This window comes from Hyla sarda, chromosome 4 (genome assembly GCF_029499605.1).
Source record: "Hyla sarda isolate aHylSar1 chromosome 4, aHylSar1.hap1, whole genome shotgun sequence".
NCBI lineage: Eukaryota > Metazoa > Chordata > Amphibia > Anura > Hylidae > Hyla > Hyla sarda.
The window spans coordinates 34541695-34567947 of NC_079192.1; the positions used below are offsets into that span (position 1 = coordinate 34541695).

The window sequence follows — 26253 nt, forward strand, 5'->3', positions numbered from 1 at the left end:
TACACTCACAATGCCTCTTAGAGCATGGAAACATCTATTGAAGGTGATTCTTAACTATCGCACGTGTGGAATGGCAGTAATCTCTATATACAGTCCCCCCCCCCCCGTTTTGGGGAGCAGTTGGTACAGTCCGCTGAGTGGTGACGCGGCCGCTCGGTTGCTGGCGGTTCTGTCGTGGTCAGCTGTGCGGGTCACGTGATCCGGGGTATAGCTCTGGGACAACATGGCGGCTACCGACCAGCTGCAATTCCAAGGTAATTCCTGTAATATATTAATACAATATATCTATCTGTGTAGATATATATATATATATATATATATATATATATATCTCTATATATCTATATATCTATCCCTTACTGTATACATTTGACTAATGACGTCACATGTTATGAGGGGACTGGAAAGTTGGGTCTTGTAATTTACATGGAGTCATGTAGTGAGTTTTGCAAAAGTATATGAACTCCTCTCTCTCTTTCTGTTGTGTGACTGGATGTTGTCCCTGTTCTAGTCTATGGGTGTTACAGTAAATGTTGTCCCCTGTCTTTTACACAAGCCCTATATACTGCCATCTGATTCAGTTGTTACTACGTATACATCGACAAGTAAAGGATATGCCAGTGGTCTCTAAACTGCGAACCTCCAGCTGTCGCAAAACTACAACTCCCAGCATGCCCGTACAGCCGTTGGCTGTCCGGGCATGCTGGGAGTTGTAGTTTTGCGGTAGCCGGAGGTTTGTAGACCACTGCTTTATGATCTCTGTGACCCACCCCCACCTATCTTACACATATCCTGGCAGCCATGGTTATTGTCGGTGTCAGATGGCTGATAACAGGGAGCAACAGATCTGAGAAGCTTCTCTCCCCCGTCTGTGCAGAGTTCGATGAGGCGGCGGACCTTTTAGCTGCAACTCCCAACGCCACCACCAGGAGCGCCAGTGCGGAGAGCCGACCCCAGCATGCCACACTACACATGGGAGGCGACAGCGAGGAGGAGGGCGAGACGGACCAGACTGAGGTATGGTGACCCCCTTAAAGGGGTATTCCAGGCAAAACCTTTTTTTATATATATATCAACTGGCTCCGGAAAGTTAAACAGATTTGTAAATTACTTCTATTAAAAAAATCTTAATCCTTCCAATAGTTATTAGCTTCTGAAGTTTTCTGTCTAACTGCTCAATGATGATGTCACGTCCCGGAAGCTGTGCATGATGGGAAAATATCCCCATAGGAACTGCACAGCTCCCGGGACGTGAGTCATCAGAAAGCAGTTAGACAGAACACAACAACTCCACTTCAGAAGCTAATAACTATTGGAAGGATTAAGATTTTTTAATAGAAGTAATTTACAAATCTGTTTAACTTTCCGGAGCCAGTTGATGTATAAAAAAAAAAAAAAAAAAAAGTTTTGGCCTGGAATATCCCTTTAAATACCAGTATTTCCCAACCAGTGTGCCTTTGGTTATCCGGGCATGCTGGGAGTTCTAGTTTAGCAACAGCTGCAGGCACCCTGGTTGGAAAACGCTGCCCTACACCTTATGCTAATGCCTGCTTGTTCTCTTTCCCCAGCTCCTCGCTCCGCAGAAGAAAGCTTCTGGCTTCTGGACCTTCCAGTACTACCAGGACCTCTTCGATGTGGACACTGCCCAGGTGAGCCCTCTACGTGGCCTGAGGATTCTGCTCATGTGTATATATCGAAAACTTCATATCTGTCACCTAGACAACCACTTTAAAGGGGTACTCCGGCTATAAGACATCTTATCCCCTATCCAAGGGGGCCGTCACGCCCCCTCCCATAGGCTCGTCACGATACTCCGGCCCCATGGTTGGCACCCGGCAGTTTGTGAGCTGGCAGCGCGGCGTGCAGCTCAAAGAGGTGGGTGCCGAATGCAAGATTGCAGGGTCGCCAACAACGGGACCCCCGCGGTCAGACATCTTGACCCCTATCCTGTGGACAGGGGATAAGATGTCTTAGGGCCGGAGTGCCCCTTTAAACCTGTTGCATAGCATTGAGAGTAACAAGACCCATAAGTCCCGGTTGCTATCAGTAGCCTGGACATACAACTAATGCCGAACTCACCGATGTCAGGCATTAACTCTTTAGACGCCATGATCAATGTTTATTCTGGTGTCTAAAACCCAGTTGTCGGTTGCTCAAGGGGGGGCTGATCGTGACCATTGCAGCTAAACTGCGGGGTCCCAATCAGCTGAGAGGATGACCAGAGCTCACTTACCCAGCTCCCTGCCGTCTGATCGGCGCTCCAAATGTGCAGACAGCCTCAGCAGCCTGTACAAGTAGAGCACTGATAACATTGATCAATGCTGGGCTACAGCATTGATCAGTGTTTGCAATCGAAAGATTACATGTAATAGTCCCCTATAGGGTCTAAAAAAAATAGTGAATATAATAATAAAACTAAAAATGTTAATGGAGTTCTGTAGTGAAATATAACTTATCCCCTATCCAAAAGCATACTGGATAAGTTATAGATCTCTGGGACCCCTCACAATCTCCTGAAGGGGGCCCCGGCAATCTGCCGGAAGCGACTGTTCTGACCCCCCCCCCCCGCAGGAAGCCGCGGTCAACACGCCCCCTCCATGTATTCCTGCGGGGGTTGGAACAGACTCTGGCAGATTGACGGGGCCCATTCAGGAAATTGTGTGGGGTCCCAGCGGTTGGACTCGGAGAAAATGGATGATCGGTGCTGTCCGAGATGGCACCTATCACCCTTAGGCAGCAGGAGGGAGGTGGCACTGGTGCCACCTTACGATCGCCCTAATTCGTCGTCCATTACTGGCCGACAAAATCAAGACTTCTGCTGTGGGGGGTGTCCTGTAACGGCACCTAGTCCGCCCCTATTCCAGAGGACGAGAGCGAGTGTCGGGAGTCGTTATCTGGCGTGGGGCCCCCAGGAGCGGAGACAGGTGGCAGGAGGATCCTCAGAGCGCAGCAGGAGGTAAGGCTGGCCTCCTGCTGTAGCTTAGCAACAACTTCCAGCATGCACAAAAGGGCATGCTGGGAGTTGTTGTTATGCAACAGCAGAAGGCACAACTCCAACTCCCAGCATGCCCTTTAGCAGTTTGTGCATGCTGGGGTTTGTAGTTATGCAACAGCTGGAGGCATTTTGTGCCTCCAGCTGTTGCATAACTAGAACCCCCAGAATGCACGGACAGCCAAAGGGCATGCTGGGAGTTGCAATAGTGTGCCTCCAGCTGTTGCATAACTACAAGTCCCAGCATGCCCTTTGGCTGTCACTGCATGCTGAAGTTGTAGTTTTGCAACAGCTGAAGGCACACTGGTTGTGAAACAGAGTTTATCTAACTCAGTATTTCGCAGCCAGTGTGCCTCCAGCTGTTGCAAACTACAACCCACAGCATGCACGGACAGCCAAAGAGCATGCTGGGAGTTGTAGTTTTGCAACAGCTAGAGGGCCACATATGGGGTATTTCTGTACTCATGAGACATTGCACTACAAATTTTGGGGGCTTTTTCACCTTTTACCCCTTAGGAAAAATTGGGGTCTACACCAGCTTGTTAGTGTAAAAAAAAAATGTAATTTTTTACACCCCCAAAATTTGTAACGCAATTTCTCCTGGGTACGAAAATACCCCATATGTGGGCGTAAAATGCTCTGCGGGCGCACAACAAGGCTCAGGAGTGAGAGCGCACCATGTACATTTGAGGCCTAAATTGGTGATTTGCACAGGGGTGGCTGATTTTACAGCGGTTCTGACATAAACACAAAAAAATAAATACCCACATGTGACCCCATTTTGTAAACTACACCCCTCACGGAATGTAACAAGGGGTATAGTGAGCCCTAACACCCCACAGGTGTTTGACAAATTTGGATGGGAAAATGAAAAAAAAAAAAAAGTTTTCACTAAAATGCTGGTGTTGCCCTAAATTTGACCGGAATTGAAGGCCATGTGTGTTTACAAATCCCCCTGTGGTGCCAGAACAGTGGACCCCCCCCCCCCCACGTGACCCCATTTGGAAACTACAACCCTCATGTAATGCAATAAGGGGTACAGTGAGCATTTACACCCCACAGGTGTCTGACAGATTTTTGGAACAGTGGTCCGTGAAAATGAAAAATAAAATTTTTCATTTGCACAGCCCACTGTTCCAAAGATCTGTCAAACGCCTGTGGGGTGTAAATACTCACTACACCCCTTATTAAATTCTGTGAGGGGTGTAGTTTCCAAAATGGGGTCACATGTGGGGGGGTCCACTGTTCTGGCACCACAGGGGGCTTTGTAAACGCACATGGCCCCAGACTTCTATTCCAACCAAATTCTCTCTCCAAAAGCCAAATGTGACTCGTTCTCTTCTGAGCATTGTAGTTCGTCCGCAGAGCACTTGACGTCCACGCATGGGGTATTTCCATACTAAGAAGAAATGGGGTTACTAATTTTGGGGGGCATTTTCTCCTATTACCACTTTTAAAAATGTAGAATTTGGGGTAACACCAGCATTTTAGTGACATTTTTTCTTTTTCTTTTTTTTTTTTTTTTTCAATCAAACACCTGTGGGGTGTTAAGGCTCACTGTACCCCTTGTTACGTTCCGTGAGGGGCGTAGTTTCCAAAATAGTATGCCATGTGTTTTTTTTTTTGTTTTTTTTTTGTGTTTTTTTTGTTTTTTTTTTCCTTTTGCTGTTCTGGCACCATAGGGGCTTCCTAAATGTGACATGCCCCCCAAAAACCATTTCAGCAAAATTCACTCTCCAAAATCCCATTGTCGCTCCTTCCCTTTTGAGCCCTCTACTGCGCCCGCCGAACACTTGACATACACATATGAGGTATTTCCTTACTCGAGAGAAATTGGGTTACACATTTTGGGGGGATTTATCTCCTTTTACCCCTTGCTAAAATTCAAAAAATGGCTCTACAAGAAAATGCGAGTGTAAAAAATGAAGATTTTGAATTTTTTTCCTTCACTTTGCTGCTATTCCTGTGAAACACCTAAAGGGTTAACACACTTTCTGAATGTCATTTTGGATATCTTGAGGTATACACAGGGATGTGGAATTCCTATCGCCCGACGTCCGAGACATGCAGTACCGGGCGCCGGGCAGGTGAATTTTTTTCCCGCCCTTAGCCCTGCTTTTGGGCAGGCAGGGCTGAACCTGGAAAGCACGGCGGCGCTCAGCAGTCTGTCTGGGGAGGACTCCCGACTCCTGCCCGCTCCGTACTCTGCAGCCCCCATCTGATTTCAGTAGCCAGGAGCCGCTGCTAATAGCCAACATGTGACGATCGCCATGGCTGGCTATTAACCTTTTAGATTGCCGCTGTCAAAGCTGACAGTGGCATCTAAAGAGACATGTGAATGCTCCCTGGTGGGCTAGTGGAGTGGATCGCATGAACCCCCCGCCACCCCACAGCGCGATCGTGGGGGGGGATCCACTTTAGAGATAGCCGGAGGGTTTACCTCTGTTCCCTGGTGTCTGTGGCTCTGACATTGATAGATCCTGTCTGGACTAGGCTCTAGCAATGGATCGCAGAGCATACTGATCAATGGAGTTCAATAGAATTCTATTGATCTGTATGAGTAAGCTAATGATTCCTCCTAAAAGTAAAAAAAAACATTTAATAAAAGTTGAAAAGACCCCTTCCATGTTAAAAGCTCAAATCATCCCCTTTTCCTATATAAAAACATGCAAACATAATAAAAAGAAACCTATTTAATATCGCTGCGTGCGTAATTGTACGAACTATTAAAATATATCATTATGTATCCCGTACAGTAAATTGCATAAATGTAAAAAAAAATGCTAAACCACAGAATTGCAATTTTTATAATATCCCAGAAAAAATTAGTTAAAAAATAAAAAAGTCAGATCAATACCAAAATTGTACCGATAAAAAAAAACTGATTATGGTGCAAAAAATGAGCCCTCATACAGCCTGGTAGGCAAAAAAAAAAAAAGCTACAGGGGTCAAAAAATGGCAATAAAAAAAATTCAAAAAAGTTCACAATTTTTTTGATTTGTAAAACATGACGGAAACTATACAATAGGGATCGACAGATATCATTTTTTTTTTTTTTTTTAGGGCCGATAATCGGTGGAGGTTGGGGCCGATAGCCGATAACTTATACCGATATTCCGGTATAAGTTTTTGGCTATTTATCCCCCCGTGACACCGCTGCAGATCATTGATTTAAAGGGGGCGCTTTAAATCAATGAACTGCAGTGGCTTTTGCAGTGCCACAGGCCGCCGCCACCCGCTACTCTCCCCCTGCCTGTCCGGGGGTCCTCCTGAGTCCTATCACTGCGACCGCCCCCCCCCCACCGCCCCGGCCCCATTACCTCCCCTGCCGCACCGCCCCGGCCCCATTGACTATGAGAGCGTGAAAGCAAAAATTGGTCGGGACAAGTGGATGGTCATGAGGGACAAGTAGATTTTGAAATCTACTGCTATACTTTGAAGCCCTCTGATGTCTTCAAAAATAAAAACATGTCAACTTTATGATGCCAATATAAAGTAGACATATTGTATATGGGAAACAATGTATAATTTATTTGGAATGTCTATTTTCCTTACAAGCAGAGAGTTGTTAAGTTAGAAAAATGTGAAATTTTCTTGAAATTTGGGCATTTTTCACCAAGAAAGGATGCAAGTAACTACAAAAATGTGTCAATATGTTAAAGTAGAATATGTCACGAAAAAACGTTCTCCATATCAGAATGAAAGGTAAAAGCATCTCAGATATATTAATGCTTAAAAGTGACAGTGGTCAGATGTGCAAAAAAATAAAATAAAAATAAAAATAAAAAAAAGACTAAGTCCTTAACCCCTTAAGGACGCAGGACGTAAATGTACGTCCTGGTGAGGTGGTACTTAACGCACCAGGACGTACATTTACGTCCTAAGCATAACCGCGGGCATCGGAGCGATGCCCGTGTCATGCGCGGCTGATCCCGGCTGCTGATCGCAGCCAGGGACCCGCCGGCAATGGCCGACGCCCGCGATTTCGCGGGCGTCCGCCATTAACCCCTCAGGTGCCGGGATCAATACAGATCCCGGCATCTGCGGCAGTTCGCGATTTAAATGAACGATCGGATCGCCCGCAGCGCTGCTGCGGGGATCCGATCATTCATAACGCTGCACGGAGGTCCCCTCACCTTCCTCCGTGCGGCTCCCGGCGTCTCCTGCTCTGGTCTGTGATCGAGCAGACCAGAGCAGGAGATGACCGATAACACTGATCTGTTCTATGTCCTATACATAGAACAGATCAGTATTAGCAATCATTGTATTGCTATGAATAGTCCCCTATGGGGACTATTCAAGTGTAAAAAAAAATGTAACAGTAAAAAAAAAGTGAAAAATCCCCTCCCCCAATAAAAAAGTAAAACGTCCGTTTTTTCCTATTTTACCCCCAAAAAGCGTAAAAAACATTTTTTATAGACATATTTGGTATCGCCGCGTGCGTAAATGTCCGAACTATTAAAATAAAATGTTAATGATCCCGTACGGTGAACGGCGTGAACGAAAAAAAATAAAAAAATGTCAAAAATTCCTACTTTTTTATTACATTTTATTAAAAAAAAATTATAAAAAATGTATTAAAAGTTTTTTATATGCAAATGTGGTATCAAAAAAAAGTACAGATCATGGCGCAAAAAATGAGCCCCCATACCGCTGCTTATACGGAAAAATAAAAAAGTTAGAGGTGATCAAAATAAAGGGACTCTAAACGTACTAATTTGGTTAAAAAGTTTGTGATTTTTTTTTAAGCGCAACAATAATATAAAAGTATATAATAATGGGTATCATTTTAATCGTATTGACCCTCAGAATAAAGAACACACATCATTTTTACCATAAATTGTACGGCGTGAAAACAAAACCTTCCAAAATTAGCAAAATTGCGTTTTTCGTTTTAATTTCCCCACAAAAATAGTGTTTTTTGGTTGCGCCATACATTTTATGGTAATGTGAGTGATGTCATTACAAAGGACAACTGGTCGCGCAAAAAACAAGTCCTCATACTAGTCTGTGGATGAAAATATAAAAGAGTTATGATTTTTAGAAGGCGAGGAGGAAAAAATGAAAACGTAAAAATTAAATTGTCTGAGTCCTTAAGGCCAAAATGGGCTGAGTCCTTAAGGGGTTAAAGGGGTATTCCAGGAAAAAAACTTTTTATATATCAACTGGCTCCAGAAAGTTAAACAGATTTGTAAATTACTTCTATTAAAAAATCTTATTCCTTTCAGTACTTATGAGCTTCTGAAGTTAAGGTTGTTCTTTTCTAAGTGCTCTCTGATGACACGTGTCCCGGGAAACACCCAGTTTAGAAACAAATCCCCATAGCAAACCTCTTCTAAACTGTCTTAGACAGTAGAAAAGAACAACCTTAACTTCAGAAGCTCATAAGTACTGAAAGGATTAAGATTTTTTAATAGAAGCAATTTACAAATCTGTTCAACTTTCTGGAGCCAGTTGAGATATATAAAAAAAACGTTTTTTCCTGGAATACCCCTTTAAGATTAAAATGGGCTAAGTCCCTAAGGGGTAAAATTTTAGACTATTTTATGCATACTTATTTTCTTACAAAAAGTTATAATTTTTTTTTAAAAGTAATACAATATTACCCAATTTATAAATCGGTTTTATTTTAATTGTATGGACCTACAGAAAAAAGATAAGGCGACATTTTAACCCCCGTGCACTGCTAAGAAATGCAAAGTGCCACAATTTGCAAGTAGCCAGGGTTTCTCTTTATTTTTATTTTTTTCTTCTTCAAATTTTGCCCCAAAAATAATTGTTTTGGGGTTTTGTCATTTATCTTGTGATTAAAATGATTGATTCCATTACAAACTACAATTGGTCCCATATAAAACAAGCCTCATATGGATCTGTAAGTGGAAAATTGAAAGGGTTCTGGTTATTAGGAGGCGAGGAGGAAAAATCGGAAATGCAAAAAAAGAAAGATTGCCGAGTCCTCTAAGGGTTAAGGTAGTTTATTCTTTGAATAATATTTAGGACAAGAATGATTCCTCTAGTTCTTCCGCGCTCTATAGCACCAATAACACAGACCCTATTTTATATGTAAATCTTATCATCCTTCCTTATGTGTGGTGTGGCAGTAAAGAGGTTAATAAATGATCAATACAACAATTACTGTGTTTTTCGCCATATAAGACGCTCCCAATTTTAAAGGAGCAAAATCTAGAAAAAAGATTCTGAACCAAATACAATGTAAAGTATAGGACAGTGGTCTTCAACCTGCGGACCTCCAGATGTTGCAAAACTACAACTCCCAGCATGCCCGGACAGCCGTTGGCTGTCCGGGCATGCTGGGAGTTGTAGTTTTGCAACATCTGGAGGTCCGCAGGTTGAAGACCACTGGTATAGGAAGTAATACTCGCGTGTCGCCGCTGCCCTGGATGTCTCCCTCCATCGCTGTCGCCGCATCCCCGGGGTGTCCCTGTCGCTGCGGAACGTCTGCTGCCCGGGATCCTCGCTCTCCGTCGCCGCCATCACGTTGCCACGCACGCCGCTCCTATTGGATGACGGGACGGCGTGCGTGACGACGAAGGAGAGCGCCGGCGATGGAGGGGATCCCGACACGGAGCAGTCATTTGCCGATCGGACACCGAGGAGGCAGGTAGGGTCCCTCCCGGTGTCTTGTAAGCTGTTCGGGACGCCGCGATTTCATGGCGGCGGTCCCGAACAGCCCGACTGAGCAGCCGGTTTAGTTTCACTTTCGCTTCAGTTGCGGCGGTCAGCTCTGATCGCCGTGTCTGAAGGGTTATTACAGGGCATCACCGTGATCGGTTATGTCCTGTATTAGCCGCTGGTCCCGGCCATTAAAGGCCGCAGGGACTGCCGCGTTAGGACAGGGTTTTAATGCAGGCAAAATGTGTATTTGCCGTATAAGACGCACCCAGTTTTGGGGAAGAAAAAGTGCGTCTTATACGGCGAACAATACGGTAATGCAAAAAAGGTTCATTAGGTTTCTCTCTCACTGTATCCTTCCTTATCAGGTCCTGGACAGGATCAGAGCGTCCTTCATACCCATGCCCGGAAAAAACTTTGTCAGACATCACCTCCGAAACAATCCAGACCTGTACGGTAAGTGTGTGAGTGGGGCTGTGAGGCGGGTGACAAGATCCCAAATATAGGTATCAACATGACTCAGGAGCTGATTTCTTTCAAAAACACCACAACATTTGTCCTCAGGTTGTGTGTGGTATTGCAGGTCAGTACCATTAAAGTGAATGGAGCCAAGTTGTAATACCACACACTACCTGAGGGCAGGTGTGGCGCTGTTTTTAGAAGAAATTAGCTCTCTTTCTAATCCTGGATAACCCCTTGAAGGGGTTGTGTGGCACCTCTGTCTCACCACACTTTTTTAAGTACTGGAAAATACATTCAGGACATTTCCCAAATTTAGTTTACTATGTTTTGGGGTTTTTGAAGTCATTGGAGCCTGTTCTGCCTCTCCAGTCTAAGCATTGGAAGTGCGATCTCTGGAACGTACAGTTGTGATGAGATAGCAGTAGCCTCCAATCTTAGTTGGATTGGCTGACAGTGACTCCATCCAAATGACACCTTGTAGATAGTGATGACGTTTATTCCAAACTGCGCAGATCATAGACCGATCAACAAATGGATAGGTCAAAAGATCATGTTGTGAGCAGCTAAGAGGGACATGTGGATGAGATGAAGGATGAAGCAAAAAACGAGAGAAGGGAGGGGAGGAGTCAGGACAGAATGAAGGGGAGAGAGAAGGGACACACCGGATAAAAAGGCAAACCATGCCTGTGTAAGACCGGGCTCACACCACGATTTTGCTATACGGTTCCTGTATCAGGTTTTTGATAAAAAAAACGGATTCCTCAAAACCGGACTAAACTGTATCAAAACGTGTGTACAAATTTTTATCTATATACAGTTTGAAAAACTATGTCCGATTGTATCCGTTTTTTAAGGAAAAAAATGCATACGTTTTGAACTTTTCACTCCATTATGAATAAAGTTTCACTTTTTTGATTGAAATTCCAAGAAAAAAAAAAGTGGAAAGTCAAAAATCGTATGGTGAAAACTGGATGGAACTGTATGCACATATGGTTCTGTACGGTTCCCATTGACTCCCATGTTAAAAAAAAAAAATAAATAAATAAATGTATACGGTTTTTCACCCGGACCAAAAACCGTGGTAGACTACGGTTTTCTGTCCAGAAAAAAAAAGTAAAAAACAATATACAATATGGTGCATACAGTTTTGAATGGGAAGTCTATGGGCACGGTTTTCTGTACGATTGCATACTTTTTTTTTTTTTTTTTTTTTATCAAAATGTATGGCAAAATCGTGGGTTCACACCACATTTTTGCAATACAGTTCCTGTATCAGATTTTTGAATGAAAAACTGATTCCTCAAAACCTGAATAAACTGTATCAAAACGTGTGTACAAATTTTAACCCATATACCGTTTGAAAAATGATATCCGGTTGCATCCTTTTTTTTTTTAAGAAAAAAATAGTATACGTTTTTAACTTTTCATTCCATTATGAATAAAGTTTCACTTGTTTGATTGACATTCCAAGAAAACTGTGCAAAATCAAAAAAACTGATGGAACCGTACGCACCTACAGTTCTCTACGGTTCCCATTGACTCCCATGTTAAAAAACTAAAAAAAAAAAAAGTATACGTTTCAATACGGGTTTTTCACCCGGACCAAAAACCGTGGTAGGCTACGGTTTTGGGTACAGGGAAAAAAAAACTGACAAAAACGTACAGGATGCAAAACGGACACAACCTGATGCATCTTTTGGCATACGGTTTTCAATGGAGAGTCAATGTATACGGTTTTCAATACGGTTCCGTACGGTTTTCAAATTGAAAATGTATATGGGAACTGTATTGCAAAAACGTCGCCTTACAGAGCCTGTACGTGCACGTGTACGTCTGCATCCCAGCGCATATATGTGCAACACATTACATAACCTGTCCTAGGTTTTCTTAATGTAATGAGTATCTGTGATCTGCCCCCTGCAGGACCGTTCTGGATTTGCGCCACGCTGGTGATCACAGTCACAGTGGTGGGGAACCTGGCGACGTTTATTGAGATGAACGGCAAACAGGGCTACAACTACAGCCCCCAATTCCACAAAGGTAGGTGTAAGTCAGTGTCAGATGAGATGAGAGGTGTCCCTGCCATCGTCCTGATGTCTTTGCTCTTGTCTCCCCCCGCAGTTACAGTCGCTGGCATCATCATCTACAGCTACGCCTGGCTGGTGCCCTTAGCTCTCTGGGGCTTTCTTCAGTGGCGGAAAGGGGTGAACACAGTGGTGGGCACCTACAGTTTTATGGAGACAGTGTGTGTTTATGGATACTCCTTGTCTGCATACATCCCATCCACGGTAAGTAGGATGGAACAGGCAGAAAGGGCTATGGCTGACTTTTACACTAGAGCTGTGTTTCCCAACCAGGGTGCCTCCAGCTGTTGCAAAACTACAACTCCCAGCATGCCCGGACAGCCGTTGGCTGTCCGGGCATGCTGGCAGTTGTAGTTTTGCAACAGCTGGAAGAACCCTGGTTGGGAAACACTGCACTAGAGTGTAGAGATTTGGAAATGTCGCCCTCAACTGGCCGTTGCCAAGCTGTGTCCCAAATCTATTCACCCCAGTGCAAGAAGTGTCTGTGCCCGTGGGCCTTCGCTGGCGACAAAGATACCTACAGTACATTTAGTAAATCTTAACAGACCTTTTCACTTTTTGGTATTTTATGGCCTTGTGCTAAAATAAAAAAATATATAAAAATATAAAACATTCCCCCTTCATTATTCTGCCCTTAAAGGGGTGATCCATGAAGAAAAAAAAAATTCCGTATCAACTGGCTTCAGAAAGTTAAACAGATTTGTAAATTAATTTAAAAAAAGGTGCAGCTCACAACAAAAAGTGCAAGGTTTTTAAAGCTATAACCAGTCCCCACCGGCGTCAAAGAAAAAAAAAATTCTAATTTATAGCTTTTACCTCAAGAACCTCACCATCTAAGGTGCATAATGATATATCATATTCATATCATTATGCACCTTAGATGGTGAGGTTCTTGAGGTAAAAGCTATAAATTTAGATTTGTAAATTACCTCTATTAAAAAAATTGTACTTATCAGCTGCTGAAGTTGAGTTGTTTGACCACAGTGCTCTCTGCTGACACCTGTCTGTCTCAGGAACTGTCCAGAGCAGGAGAGGTTTGCTATGGGGATTTGCTGTGCTGTGCTTTTGGGGAGGTGTCAGCAGAGAGCACTGTGGTCAGACTGAAAAGAACAACTCAACTTCAGCAGCTGATAAGTACTGGTTGGATCAAGATTTTTTTTTTTTTTTTTAATAGAAGTAATTTACAAATTTGTTTAACTTTCTGGAGCCAGTTGATATGAAAAAAAATTGTTTTTCACCAGAGTACCCCTTTTAATACCCAATAATGAGAATGTTAAAAATATTTGGTAATTTGTCGAAAAGGAAAAACTATAATCTTGCAGTGACATAAGTATTCATACCCTTTACTCAGGACTTAGGTGAAGGCCCTTTGGCAGTGATTCCGGCCTCCAGTCTTCTTGGGGAGGAGGTCACAAGGTTTACACACCTGGATTTGGGGATTTTCCTCCATTCTTCTCTGCAGATCCTCTCGGGTTCTGTCAGGTTGGATGGGACCGTCAGTAGAAGCCATTTCCAGGTCTCTATAGAGATGTTCCATTAGGTTTGGGCTCTGGCTGGGTCACACAAGGACATTCACAGAGTTGTCCCTAAACCTCTCCTGTGTTGTCTTGGCCGTGTGCTTAGGGGCATTGTCTTGTTTGGACGGTGATCCTCCAGCCTAGTCATTGAGAATCTCTCTGTACTTTGCTCCATTCAGCTTTCCCTCAACCCTGACCAACCGCTCTGTCTCCACACCATGATGCTGCCCCCACCATGATCACTGTAGGGATGGTATTGGGCAGGTGATGGGCAGTGCCTGGTTTCCTCCAGACATGATGCTGCACCCACCATGATCACTGTAGGGATGGTATTGGGCAGGTGATGGGCAGTGCCTGGTTTCCTCCAGACATGATGATGCCCCCACCATGATCACTGTAGGGATGGTATTGGGCAGGAGATGGGCAGTGCCTGGTTTCCGCCAGACATGATGCTGCCCCCACCATGCTTCACTGTAGGGATGGTATTGGGCAGGAGATGGGCAGTGCCTGGTTTCCTCCAGACATGATGCTGCCCCCACCATGATCACTGTAGGGATGGTATTGGGCAGGTGATGGGCAGTGCCTGGTTTCCTCCAGATATGATGCTGCCCCCACCATGATCACTGTAGGGATGGTATTGGGCAGGTGATGGGCAGTGCCTGGTTTCCTCCAGACATGATGATGCCCCCACCATGATCACTGTAGGGATGGTATTGGGCAGGAGATGGGCAGTGCCTGGTTTCCGCCAGACATGATGCTGCCCCCACCATGCTTCACTGTAGGGATGGTATTGGGCAGGAGATGGGCAGTGCCTGGTTTCCTCCAGACATGATGCTGCCCCCACCATGATCACTGTAGGGATGGTATTGGGCAGGTGATGGGCAGTGCCTGGTTTCCTCCAGACATGATGCTGCCCCCACCATGATCACTGTAGGGATGGTATTGGGCAGGTGATGGGCAGTGCCTGGTTTCCTCCAGACATGATGCTGCCCCACCATGATCACTGTAGGGATGGTATTGGGCAGGTGATGGGCAGTACCTGGTTTCCTCTATACATAATGCTGCCCCCACCATGATCACTGTAGGGATGGTATTGGGCAGGTGATGGGCAGTGCCTGGTTTCCTCCAGACATGATGCTGCCCCCACCATGATCACTGTAGGGATGGTATTGGGCAGGTGATGGGCAGTACCTGGTTTCCTCCAGACATGATGCTGCCCCCACCATGATCACTGTAGGGATGGTATTGGACAGGTGATGGGCAGTGCCTTGTTTCCCCCAGACATGATGCTGCCCCCACCATGATCACTGTAGGGATGGTATTGGGCAGGTGATGGGCAGTGCCTGGTTTCCCCCAGACATGATGCTGCCCCCACCATGATCCCTGTAGGGATGGTATTGGACAGGTGATGGGCAGTGCCTTGTTTCCCCCAGACATGATGCTGCCCCCACCATGATCACTGTAGGGATGGTATTGGGCAGGTGATGCGCAGTGCCTGGTTTCCCCCAGACATGATGCTGCCCCCACCATGATCACTGTAGGGATGGTATTGGGCAGGGGATGGTCTGTGCCTGGTTTCCTCCAGATATGATGCTGCCCCCACCATGATCACTATCGGGATGGTATTGGGCAGGTGTTGGGCAGTGCCCGGTTTCCTCCAGACATGATGCTGCCCCCACCATGATCACTATCGGGATGGTATTGGGCAGGTGTTGGGCAGTGCCTGGTTTCCTCCAGATATGATGCTGCCCCCACCATGATCACTGTAGGGATGGTATTGGGCAGGAGATGGGCAGTGCCTGGTTTCCTCCAGACATGATGCTGTCCCCACCATGATCACTGTAGGGATGGTATTGGGCAGATGATGGGCAGTGCCTGGTTTCCTCCAGACATGATGCTGCCCCCGCCATGATCACTGTAGGGATGGTATTGGGCAGGTGATGGGCAGTGCCTGGTTTCCTCCAGACATGATGCTGCCCCCGCCATGATCACTGTAGAGATGGTATTGGGCAGGTGATGGGCAGTGCCTGGTTTCCTCCAGACATGATGCTGCCCCCACCATGATCACTGTAGGGATGGTATTGGGCAGGTGATGGGCAGTACCTGGTTTCCTCCAGACATGATGCTGCCCCCGCCATGATCACTGTAGGGATGGTATTGGGCAGGTGATGGGCAGTGCCTGGTTTCCTCCAGACATGATGCTGCCCCCGCCATGATCACTGTAGAGATGGTATTGGGCAGGTGATGGGCAGTGCCTGGTTTCCTCCAGACATGATGCTGCCCCCACCATGATCACTGTAGGGATGGTATTGGGCAGGTGATGGGCAGTACCTGGTTTCCCCCAGACATGATGCTGCCCCCGCCATGATCACTGTAGAGATGGTATTGGGCAGGTGATGGGCCGTGCCTGGTTTCCTCCAGACATGATGCTGCCCCCACCATGATCACTGTAGGGATGGTATTGGGCAGGTGATGGGCAGTGCCTGGTTTCCTCCAGACATGATTCTTAGAATTGAGGCCATAAACTTCAATCTCCAGTGATGGTTCTGGTCCTTCTGGAAGTTTCTCCCATCTGCACACAGGATCTTTGGAGCTCAACCAGAGTGACCATTGGGTTCTTGATCATCTCTCATCAAGCGCCCCCCTGATTACTTGTGTGGTGGGCGGCTTAAGTTTTAGTAAGAGTCCTGGTTTTACTTTGTATGTAAGAATTATGGAGACCACTGTGGCTCTTGGGAACTTCCAGTGCAGCAGAAATGCGCCTCCACACAATCCTGTCTCTGAGCTCTACAGGCAGTTCTTTCCACCTTTTATGTCTTGGTTTTTGCTCTGATATACATTGTCAGCTGTGAGACCTTATATAGACAGGGCTGTGTCTTCCCAAATCCTCTCCAATCATCTGAATTTATCCCAAGTGACTCCAACCAAGATGGAGAAACATCTCCGAGATGATCAGGAGAAATGGGAGGAGCCAGAGATAAATAAGTGTCACAGTAAAGGGTCTGAATACTTTTGTCCATGCAAAATCCTTTATTTTCATATAAATTTGCAATAACTTCTGTTTTCACACTCACTCTGGGGTATTGAGTGCAGAATGATGATGGGAAAACTTTATTTTGGCACAAAAAGGGTCTGAAGACTTTGAATGCATCGTATATCTCTAAGCGTCTTTTCTTTCCTGAATCAATGATTATTCAAAACCTACGGCCATTTACCTTAGATGTCTTCACCACAGAGGAGACCCTTATGGTGCCTGCAGCTTCTCCTAGATGTGTACAAATAATTTAGGGATCAACCGATTATCGGTTTGGCCGATATTATCAACCGATAATCACGATTTTGGGCATTATCGGTATCGGCAATTACCTTGCCGATAATGCCCCACCACGTGACCGCCCAGACCTGCCGCACCCCCCACCGCACCGCCCCATCCCCAGTTTTATAATTACCTATTCCCGGGGTCCACGCTACTTCTGGCTCCTGCTGCATCCTGCGTTACGCTGTGCACAATTACGAGTGACGTGACGTCACCGTCAGTGTGCACAGTTTACAGCTCAGGAGGACACTACCGGAGCCAGATGTAGAGTGGACCGCGGGAACAGGTAATTATAAAACTGGGGCGGTGTGATGGGCGGTGTCGTGATAGGACTCAGGACCCCTGGACAGGTAGGGGGAGATAAGTGGCGGCGGCGGCAGCCTATGGCACCGCAAAAGCCACTGCAGTTAATTGATTTAAAACGCCCGCTTTAAATCAATGATCTGCAGCGGTGTTACGGGGGGATAAATAGCCAATAACTTATACCGGAATATCGGTATAAGTTATCGGCCCTAACCTCCACCGATTATCGGTATCGGCTCTAAAAAACAGATATCGGTCGATCCCTAAAATAATTACCTCTCCTCCTTTTACTTTTGGGCAACAATGAGGAATCGTATGTCTGGGCCCCCGCTCATGATGTCACGCCCCCTCCCATAGACTTGCATTGAGGGGGCGGGGTTATGATGTCACTAGCTCCCGGCTCCAGCATTCGGAACAGTTTGTTCCAAACGCTAAACAGCGGAGTACCCCTTTAAGGTTAAAGGGGGTGGGCAAAAGTGTAATGATACATTCAGACTGTAGGTTAGAAAAAAAAAAAAGAGAAAAAAAAAAAAGAGAAAAAAAAAAAAAAAAAAGGGGGGGGGGGGGGGGTAGCACATGACAGCAGGGTCAGACTACACAGGATTACCTTGTAGTCTGTTACCATGGAGACCTTTTTAGATGTAGGTATATACAGTATACCTTGTAAACTTCAATTGTTTTTCTCCTGTTAGGTTCTGTGTGTACTTCCATATGAGATATTCCGCTGGATCATCCTCCTGGTGGCCATGTGTCTCTCGGGCTTTGTTCTTGTTCTCGCTTTTTGGCCACACGTTCGAAAAGATAACAAAATGGTGGCCATTGGCATGCTAGCAAGTATAGTACTGCTGCACGTTCTCCTGGCTGTGGGCTGCAAGGTATGTAACAATGCAACAGCTTGTGTTATCCAGGAGAGATATACAGAGGGGTGTAGGGGGGGCCGTTGGCTGTCCGGGCATGCTGGGACTTTTAGTTTTGCAACAGCTGGAGGCACCCTGGCTGGGAAACTGGCTTAGGCTAGGTTCACATCACGTTTTTGCCATACTGTTTTTTCAATGTTTTCAAATGCGCATGTGCAAAGTAAAAAACATATACGATTTCCCATATGGAACCGTATACATGTGCGTTTCCCATTGACATCCATGTTTAAATAAAAAAATTTAAAATGTATGCGGTTGCAGTACGGCTTTTAAACTGGAGACAAAACCATGGTCAACTACGGGAGAAAACCGTATTGCAAGCAAACCGTACGTAACCAGGTGTATCTGGTTTTCAATAATGAAAACGTATACGGGAAACATACTTGAAAAACGTGGTGTGAACCCAGCCTTATAAAGACCAGTGGATCAGATGCCCATAAAATTCTCTCCCCCCTCCAAGTGAGAAATGCGCAAATAATTCGCAGCTTCTTTTCTTTTGCAGGAATATTTCTTCCGGAGAGTGGAAGCAGAGACCCTGTCACCACCTATAACAACTCCAAAGGGCCACATCACCACACAAAAGGTGTGAGGGCCCCCGTGTGTATGGACTGAGCGAGCCTGGCCTGTTGTAAGGTCATACAGATGGGGACCATTGCATCTCCTCTATTTTTATTCACGGATGTAGAAATTATTGTTCTCTTAATAAAGAATGCTGCTTTTCTCATGTATATCTCATTGATTAACAATTAAAATTCAGGGGATCTGACAAAAATGTATATTTAAAAAAAAAAAAAAAATTAAGCCACATAAAGGCCTTATTCACACTGCCATAAGTCCCCAGGACATAATACTGATAAATCTCTCCCCCCCCCCCCCCCCCCCACTGTGTAAGGTCATGGGGGGGAGATGATTAGGTGTCTATTGTAGACACAGATCTACCCTTTTACACTTCTTGTCTATTGTACACTCTTGCTCAAGATTTACTAAAGTTGCGCACGTCCTTTCATACATTTTTTGCAAATATAGAAATGCCCCCCACCCCCTCGCTCTACCGTGCACTCCTCCTCCACCTCACGTTTTCACGCTGTACACTGCTCCTATAGCTAGAAGTGCCAGAGCAGCAGTGTGCGCCAAACAAAACTCTGTACTTTATAAAGATTTTGGATTTTACTATTGTGCACAGAGGGGGAGATTCGCAAAGAATTTAGCACCTCCAAAAAAAATCCATTTGGGCGCAAAAAATATCGACCACATTTTCAAAAGAGTCGGCCTGGCATCTGAACTCCCCTTTACATCACCTGCCGCCCCCCTGCTAGGGCCGAGCAGGTCCTGTGGATGGATGTGTCCGAAATAACCAGCTCTACAATTTAGATGGTGAGCGCTCTGCCTTTTTGCTCTTGTCTTGTGTACATGCATTGAAGTCTATTTGTTTTGGAGTGTGTAGCGCCACCGTGTGTCCTCGCCTACCTTTCATTGGACTGTATTTACATGTACGGCTGTGCTAGCTACTTTTTTTTTCTTGTGAATACATTTTCAAAGGGCTTTGTGCGGCGGTTTACACTGTTCACGTCAATTTTGTAAAAGTGGGTGTGTCCACATATATTGTCTACTTTAAATGATATTTTTGAAGGGGTAAGTCCAGTTTACATCAAAAATTTCACACCAGCTTTTTTATAATGTAGAAATCACAGAAATGGTCATTTTAGATCAGTTAATGCAGAGGACTACATCAGATTTGGCGGATTGCGATGAGGAACAGCGTTATTTTAAATGTGAATAAAAGGGTTAACGAGGGCTGTGGGGAAGTTTTTTTTTTTAATATATATATTTTTTTCAATGTATTTTATTTTTTATTTTTTTTAATTGAATTTTCAGGCTTAGAGTGGAAGGTGTCTTATAGACGGAATCCATCACTAAGCCAGGGCTCAGCGTTAGCAGCAAAATCAGCTAGCGCAAACCCCCCAATTATTGCTTCCCGGTACCCACTGCCACAGGGCGCTCCTGGCCCTAGGCGGTAACAGTCTGGTGTTATTTAGGGTGGGGGAGGGCCAGTAACAATGGTCCTCGCCCACCCTGGTGACATCAGGCTGTTGCTGCTTGGTTGGTATCTGGCTGATAATGGAAAAAATTAGGGTACGACGCACGTTTTAATTATTTTTTTAAATAAATAAAAAAAAATATGCACAGGGTTCCCCCTATTTTCAATATCAGCCAGATACCAAGCAGCAACAGCCTGCCATTACAAGGGTGGGCGAGGACCATTGTTACCGACCCTCCCCAGCCCAAATAACACCAGCCTGTTACTGCCTAGGCCCAGGAGCGCCATTTTTGATGCTGCGGGCCTGTTGGTACCGGCTCTTCCTAGCACCTCTGTGGCAGTGGGTACCGGGGTAATAGAGATTAGCATTAGCTGATTTTGGGGCTAACGCTAAGCCCTTCTTAGTAATGCATTCCATCTATAAGACAGCTTCCACTATTAAGCCTGAAAATTCAATTATAAAAAACACAACACATTGAAGAAAAAAAAAAAACTCCCCCACAGCCCTCGTTAACCATTATATTAAAATTTAAAAACCCGCTGGTCATCGTCGCAGTCCACTGAATCTGACATAGTCCTCGGCCTTCCGGTATCTGAAATAAAAAGAAATATGGGTTAGTACATTTTTTGCACTCTCCCCGGGGAAGAGCGCACATAATGCAGCGTGTTCATAAACAGGGAGCCTCCAATTGATGCTAAACTACAACTCCCATCATGGGGGTGGTAGTTAAGCAACAGCTGGAGTCTCCATGTTTGGGAACACACTGCCAGAAAGGCTCTGTTCCCATTATGCAAAACACATGATGAGAACAGTCAGGGCTGGACTGTGTAGCTCAATCTGTCCCTCTGCCCTTGGACTACTACTCCCATCATGGGACAGAGTCTGTCCCATGATGGGAGTAGTTGTAGTACCGCAGCGCTGAGGGATGGCACTTACACATCCCCCGGCTGCGGGACTTTTAGGACTACTACTCCCATCATGGACAGACTCCGTCCATGATGGGAGTTATAGTCCAGGGGCTGAGGTGCAGATTGCACCCCGTCATTCTCCAGAGACCCGCATTTATTAACTGTAAAAGCCGGCGGCACATGCGGCTACACTGTGCCAGCCGCCGGCTCCTGTAAACACCGCTCATAATTCATAATTGCCGGCGGGAGACGGGAGCTCTGATTGGTGAATAGCTTTTCACCAATCAGAGCTTCCGTCTTCCGGTGGCGGTGATTATGAGAGCTGTATACAGGAGCCTGGAGCTGGGGGCTTGTTAACTTAATAAATGCGGATCACAGCGGGTCTCTGGAGAATGACCCGGTGCCATCTGCACCTCAGGCCCTGGACTATAACTCCCATTATATACTGTCTGCCACATGATGGGAGAGTAGTCCAAGGGCAGAGGGACAGATCAAAAGGGGGGTCGTCACTCCTGAGATCCCCTGCGACATTACTGCTCAGCCTCCTAGTGAGAGGCCTAACTCTGTTCTCATTATGCGTTTTGCAGAATGGATCACAGCAGATCATACATTTATCATTTTCACAGGAAAAAAATTATGTAAAATTAACTTGGAAGCTCTGAACTATATGCCTCATCATCTCCCCCAACTTTGATTCCCCCTGCTCCTCAGTTTGCCCTCCCCTGCCATGCCACATCATTCCTCTGTGTGCCTCCTTTCCCCTTGCTCATCATGCCCCCCCCCCCAGCGCCTCATTCCCCCTGCACATTATTTCCCCCCTCTGCCTCATTTCTTCCCCCCTAGCTCATGGGACTCTGTCCCATGATAGGAGTAGTAGTCCAGGTGCAGATCGCAGCAGATCATTCTCTGGAGACCCGCTGCGATTCACATTTGTTAACTGTAAAAGCCGGCGGCACATGCGGCTACACTGCGCTGCCCGCCGGCTCCTGTATATAGTTCTGAGAATTCCTAGTCCCTGCCGGGAGCTCTGATTGGTTAATATCTTTTCCCCAATCAGAGCTCCCGTGTTCCGGCGGCAGCGATTATGAATAGCCGCATGTGCCGCCGGCTTTTACAGTTAATAAATGTGGATCGCACCGGGTCTCTGGATAATTACCTGCTGCGATCTGCTCTTCAGCTCCTGGACTATAACTCCCATCATGGCCAGAGTCTGTCCATGATGGGAGTAGTAGTCCTAACTGTCCCAAAATAGACACCTTTGTACGTGTCCTCCGAGGGGGTGTTAATAAATTCGATTCTACAGTAGAAAGTGCTCTATGGTAAACTGAACCGTAGACATGGCTATATCAGATTTTGCACAAAAAACTCTTGCGCAAATTTTTGTTAAAAAAAAAAAAATACACCAAAAAAAGCTCTATATACAATGATAAATTCCCATCATGGTTTGCAATAGGGTAAATGAGGCCAAACTTGGGCCTGAAATAGAACTTACAGGAGATAGAAATAGTATCCTATCCCCTCCCAGCATCAGTATGGTGAGGGTGAACTGCCACCCGATACAACACTGGCTCTAGAGCCGTCAAGTTAACTAGCCCATTCAGACTGCACTTTCTCAATGAGACTCTGGTCTTAGGGCTCATCCACACCACAGACCTTTAACCAGCATAATTCTGATTGCAGCAGGTGCCACTAAACATTGGCAGTAGAACCACGTGGACATCACCATAGACGGCAATACAGTCCCGGCAGAATTCTGCCCAAATAATGAACTTTCTAATTGAGCGGAGGTACATTACTCTGGTGCAGCGACGGCATTCTCAACAGAGCAGCAGAATTCCATTGAAAACCATCGGACTCTGAGGCAAGCAGAATTTCACCAGCAGATTGTCCGCAGTGTGGACGAGACCTTAGAGTTAAAGGGGTTATTCAGGAATAGAAAAACAGAGGTACTATCTTTCAAAAGCTGCTTCCTGTCTGTCTCCAGGTTGGGTGTGGTTCTACAGCTCAGTTCCATTGAAGTGAATGGAGCTAAGTTTTAAAACTACACCCAACCTGGAGACAGACGGGGAGCTGTTTTGTTTTGTCACTTCTGGTCCACACTGCAAGCAGTTTGTGAATCGGCTAGTCACCATAACCGCAGCAGAGACCAGAAACAGTTGTCAGGGATAGGAGCAGTATGGCCTTTCGATCCTCTAATGCCAGGAGTATGGCGCCGTTTTGGGGAGGTTTAACCTGCCAAGTTTAGTATCCATTAAGTTTTATAAAATAAACTTTAATGTACCTTCTACCGCTCCCCCAGTGATGCCAATATTGCCATCCTGTCCTCCGGCCCTGGTCTTTTTCCAACTTTGGTACCCGACGCGTCACACTAGGGCTCAGTTAATCACCAGCCACAGTGATACATGACAACGTAGTTCAGTCTAACAAGTCCAGCCACCAGCAAGAGGGTACCCAGGCCCGTTACATGACACTTCCACTCACCCAACGTATACTGTGGCAGACAGCAGCGGGTGCCATACTTTTCTCAGACAGCTTTTTGTAAGTTGGTGCTATTTTAACAGACCTCAATAGCACAGTAGACCATGCTTTTGAATCCTGTTAATAGTGTATACCAGCAGAAAGCTCCCTGAGCAAAGTCACTAGGTGACCCTGGGTAATTAAAATCAATGACACCCACTGCTGTCCGCCACACCTTCACCTCTCCCTATTGCCCAGACCCAACCACGCTTTTTTCATTTTGCAGTGGGATCACCCTGCCCTTTGGTCTGGCCACGGCTCCCTCAGTCTTCCCCAAGGTCTTGTAGACCAGAGGAGTCTCTGTGGTTTCATATCTAGATGACCTCTTAGTGAACGCTTCCTCCAAGGAGGACTCTCTGAAAAGCCTCAGCATCACCCTGGACCTTTCGGCAGGTTCTTGGGGATGGCTTTCAACACTAGGATGGCCTGAGAAGCTCCTCTCCTTCTAAGGGGCAGGGCACACTCCATCCACTTCTGCATGCAGATTGACCGGGTGGTCTTGGCATTGGAGGCCATCCCCTTTTCCTAATTTTACTCTCGCCCTTCTCCAGAGGGCAATCCTGGCACACTGGGAAAAATCTCTGCTCCCTACTCAACAGGAAGACTCTCCATTCTCTGCTAAGAGCATTGCCGTTGTCAGGAATCCCCCGAACATATGGGACACAAAACATGCCACTGTGAAAAGACAAAATAAAAGGACAATTACAGTGAAATACTGCCCAGATGTCCGGCCACATCTAAAAGAATTTTCCCCAATCCTATCCAGGTCAGGATAACAAGGATGACTCCTAAAAGGTGAAGAGTATGGTGCGGTACTACCACTCAATGAGGTTCACTCCCCTTCTAACCTTAGGGTCATAACTCTGAGGCACAAAAGTACGCCGGCTTTACATACCCCAGCCCAATGACCACACTGTGAGGTAACGGGTCTCATCGGGACAGCTGTCGAGCAGATTCCTGGCACACCTTCCCCTCCATGTGGAAATCGGTTCCTTCTCAAACCCAGACTGATAAGAACAGATGCTACACCTGATCTCATCCATCTGATCCATTCCAGGGGTAGACAACTCTATGGGCTCTTCCTGCTGAAATAAGCTGGACCACAAGTAGTGGTCCCTTTACCCAGTTGCCATGCGTTATACACAGTTCCCTATTAAATGTCACAGTGCAGTACTGCATGATGACACTGCAGCGATTCCCGATGCTACGATAGCAGCTGATCACTACGACAAACCTAGCAGAGTGGTCCTGCCCTGCAATTACTGCGAGTCTTCAGAATAGAACCTCAGGATGCCAACTCCTGTCCGGGAATTATTAAGAAGATAATGTTGGCGTTAATGCAGCCAGTGCTGGACCAGGATTACCACCTCTACCTGTATAATTCTTATACCATCCAGTGCTGTGGAGTCGACTCCAACTAAATTTTGATTGAAAAAAAAAAAAAAAAAAGCAAGTTTAAATGTCCCAATTCACAAAAAGTTATAATTAATGACTTATCTACTGTAAGAATAAAGACCAATGCATGCAGTGCCTCATGTAACCGCAAAACGAACACGTTAAGTGACCGTGAGGAAGCTTTTCATGTGCTTCACTACGCAACGCACAATTAGGAGCGGCAATACTTATACTTTCCATAGTGTTGTGTTCTGCTGTTACAGGGAACCCATGGGTAACCTAGCCTCTCACTGATAAGGGATTAAGTAAATATGTTTTTTGCAGGACTAGACACTTGTATAAGGGAATGGAATGGAGGGTCAATAGTTCAAGACTGAAGCTGTAAACCATTGGAAAAACTGCTGCCATTCAGCTAAGGCTATAAAAACTTGTAAACTCTGATTGTAGCAAACTTTAAACATGACTATGGGATTCTACTACGGAAATCATGTTTTCTAATAAATGCCCCTTCCTGGATCCCCCCACTGCTCTATCTTCAGCAGCAGATCAGCACACAAAAAGGAGAAGGCAGCAGCTTCTGCCCAACTACCTCTCTCTGGTAGAAGAGCTTAGAAGAACTTGGTGGAACAGCTTCTTGGACTACACTGTAAGCGTTTATAAATACATTTGCATATTAATACAGACGAGTCGGAAGTACAAAAAACTGCGGAGTCGGAACATTTATCTACCGATTCCACAGCCCTGATACCATCATCCCACTATTCAAGTGCCTCACTTCCAGAAGAAAAGCAGCATGAGCCACTATAAGAACAAACCAGAAAGGCCTTCCTAAGTGGCTGCTTGCGCCAACAAAAAATTAGAGCAGAGCACGGCCGCAACATTTTGGCCCTTATTTACTAAGTGTTTTGTAGGTTTCTTTGTGAGTTTTAATTCCCTTCAATTTATTTCCACGGTATTTACTAAGGTTTCCCAACATTTTCCACTTTCCCAAAATTATTATTATTATTATTATAATTTTTTTTTTTCCACACATGCTCTTAGCTGTAGGGTTTTGCCCAGCTGAAATCCGCCACATTTTCTATGGAAACTTTAGTGAAAATGTTGGGCAAACGCCCCTTTTCAGTGACCACACCCCTTTTTGGGTTTTCTTAGCAAAACGGAGTATTAGTC

The 26253-nt window shown here is 45.5% G+C and overlaps 2 protein-coding genes across 2 annotated transcripts in view; one reads left to right on the forward strand and one right to left on the reverse strand.

Annotated features, from left to right (window-relative positions):
- LOC130367760 (dynein light chain Tctex-type protein 2B-like) overlaps positions 1-203 on the reverse strand; it is a 35135-nt gene extending 34932 nt beyond the window's left edge. The window contains exon 1 of the mRNA XM_056570499.1: positions 10-203. The gene's annotated coding sequence lies outside the window, so the exon portion shown is untranslated. The remainder of the gene's footprint in view (positions 1-9) is intronic.
- On the forward strand, positions 103-18963 carry YIPF2 (Yip1 domain family member 2). The gene is made up of 8 exons (XM_056570497.1): positions 103-254; positions 878-1017; positions 1569-1649; positions 9994-10081; positions 12011-12127; positions 12209-12375; positions 18000-18182; positions 18727-18963. Exons 1-8 carry the CDS (start codon positions 224-226, stop codon positions 18811-18813), a joined length of 894 nt encoding a protein of 297 aa, XP_056426472.1. The 5' UTR covers positions 103-223; the 3' UTR covers positions 18814-18963.
- The last annotated feature ends 7290 nt before the right edge of the window (positions 18964-26253 follow it).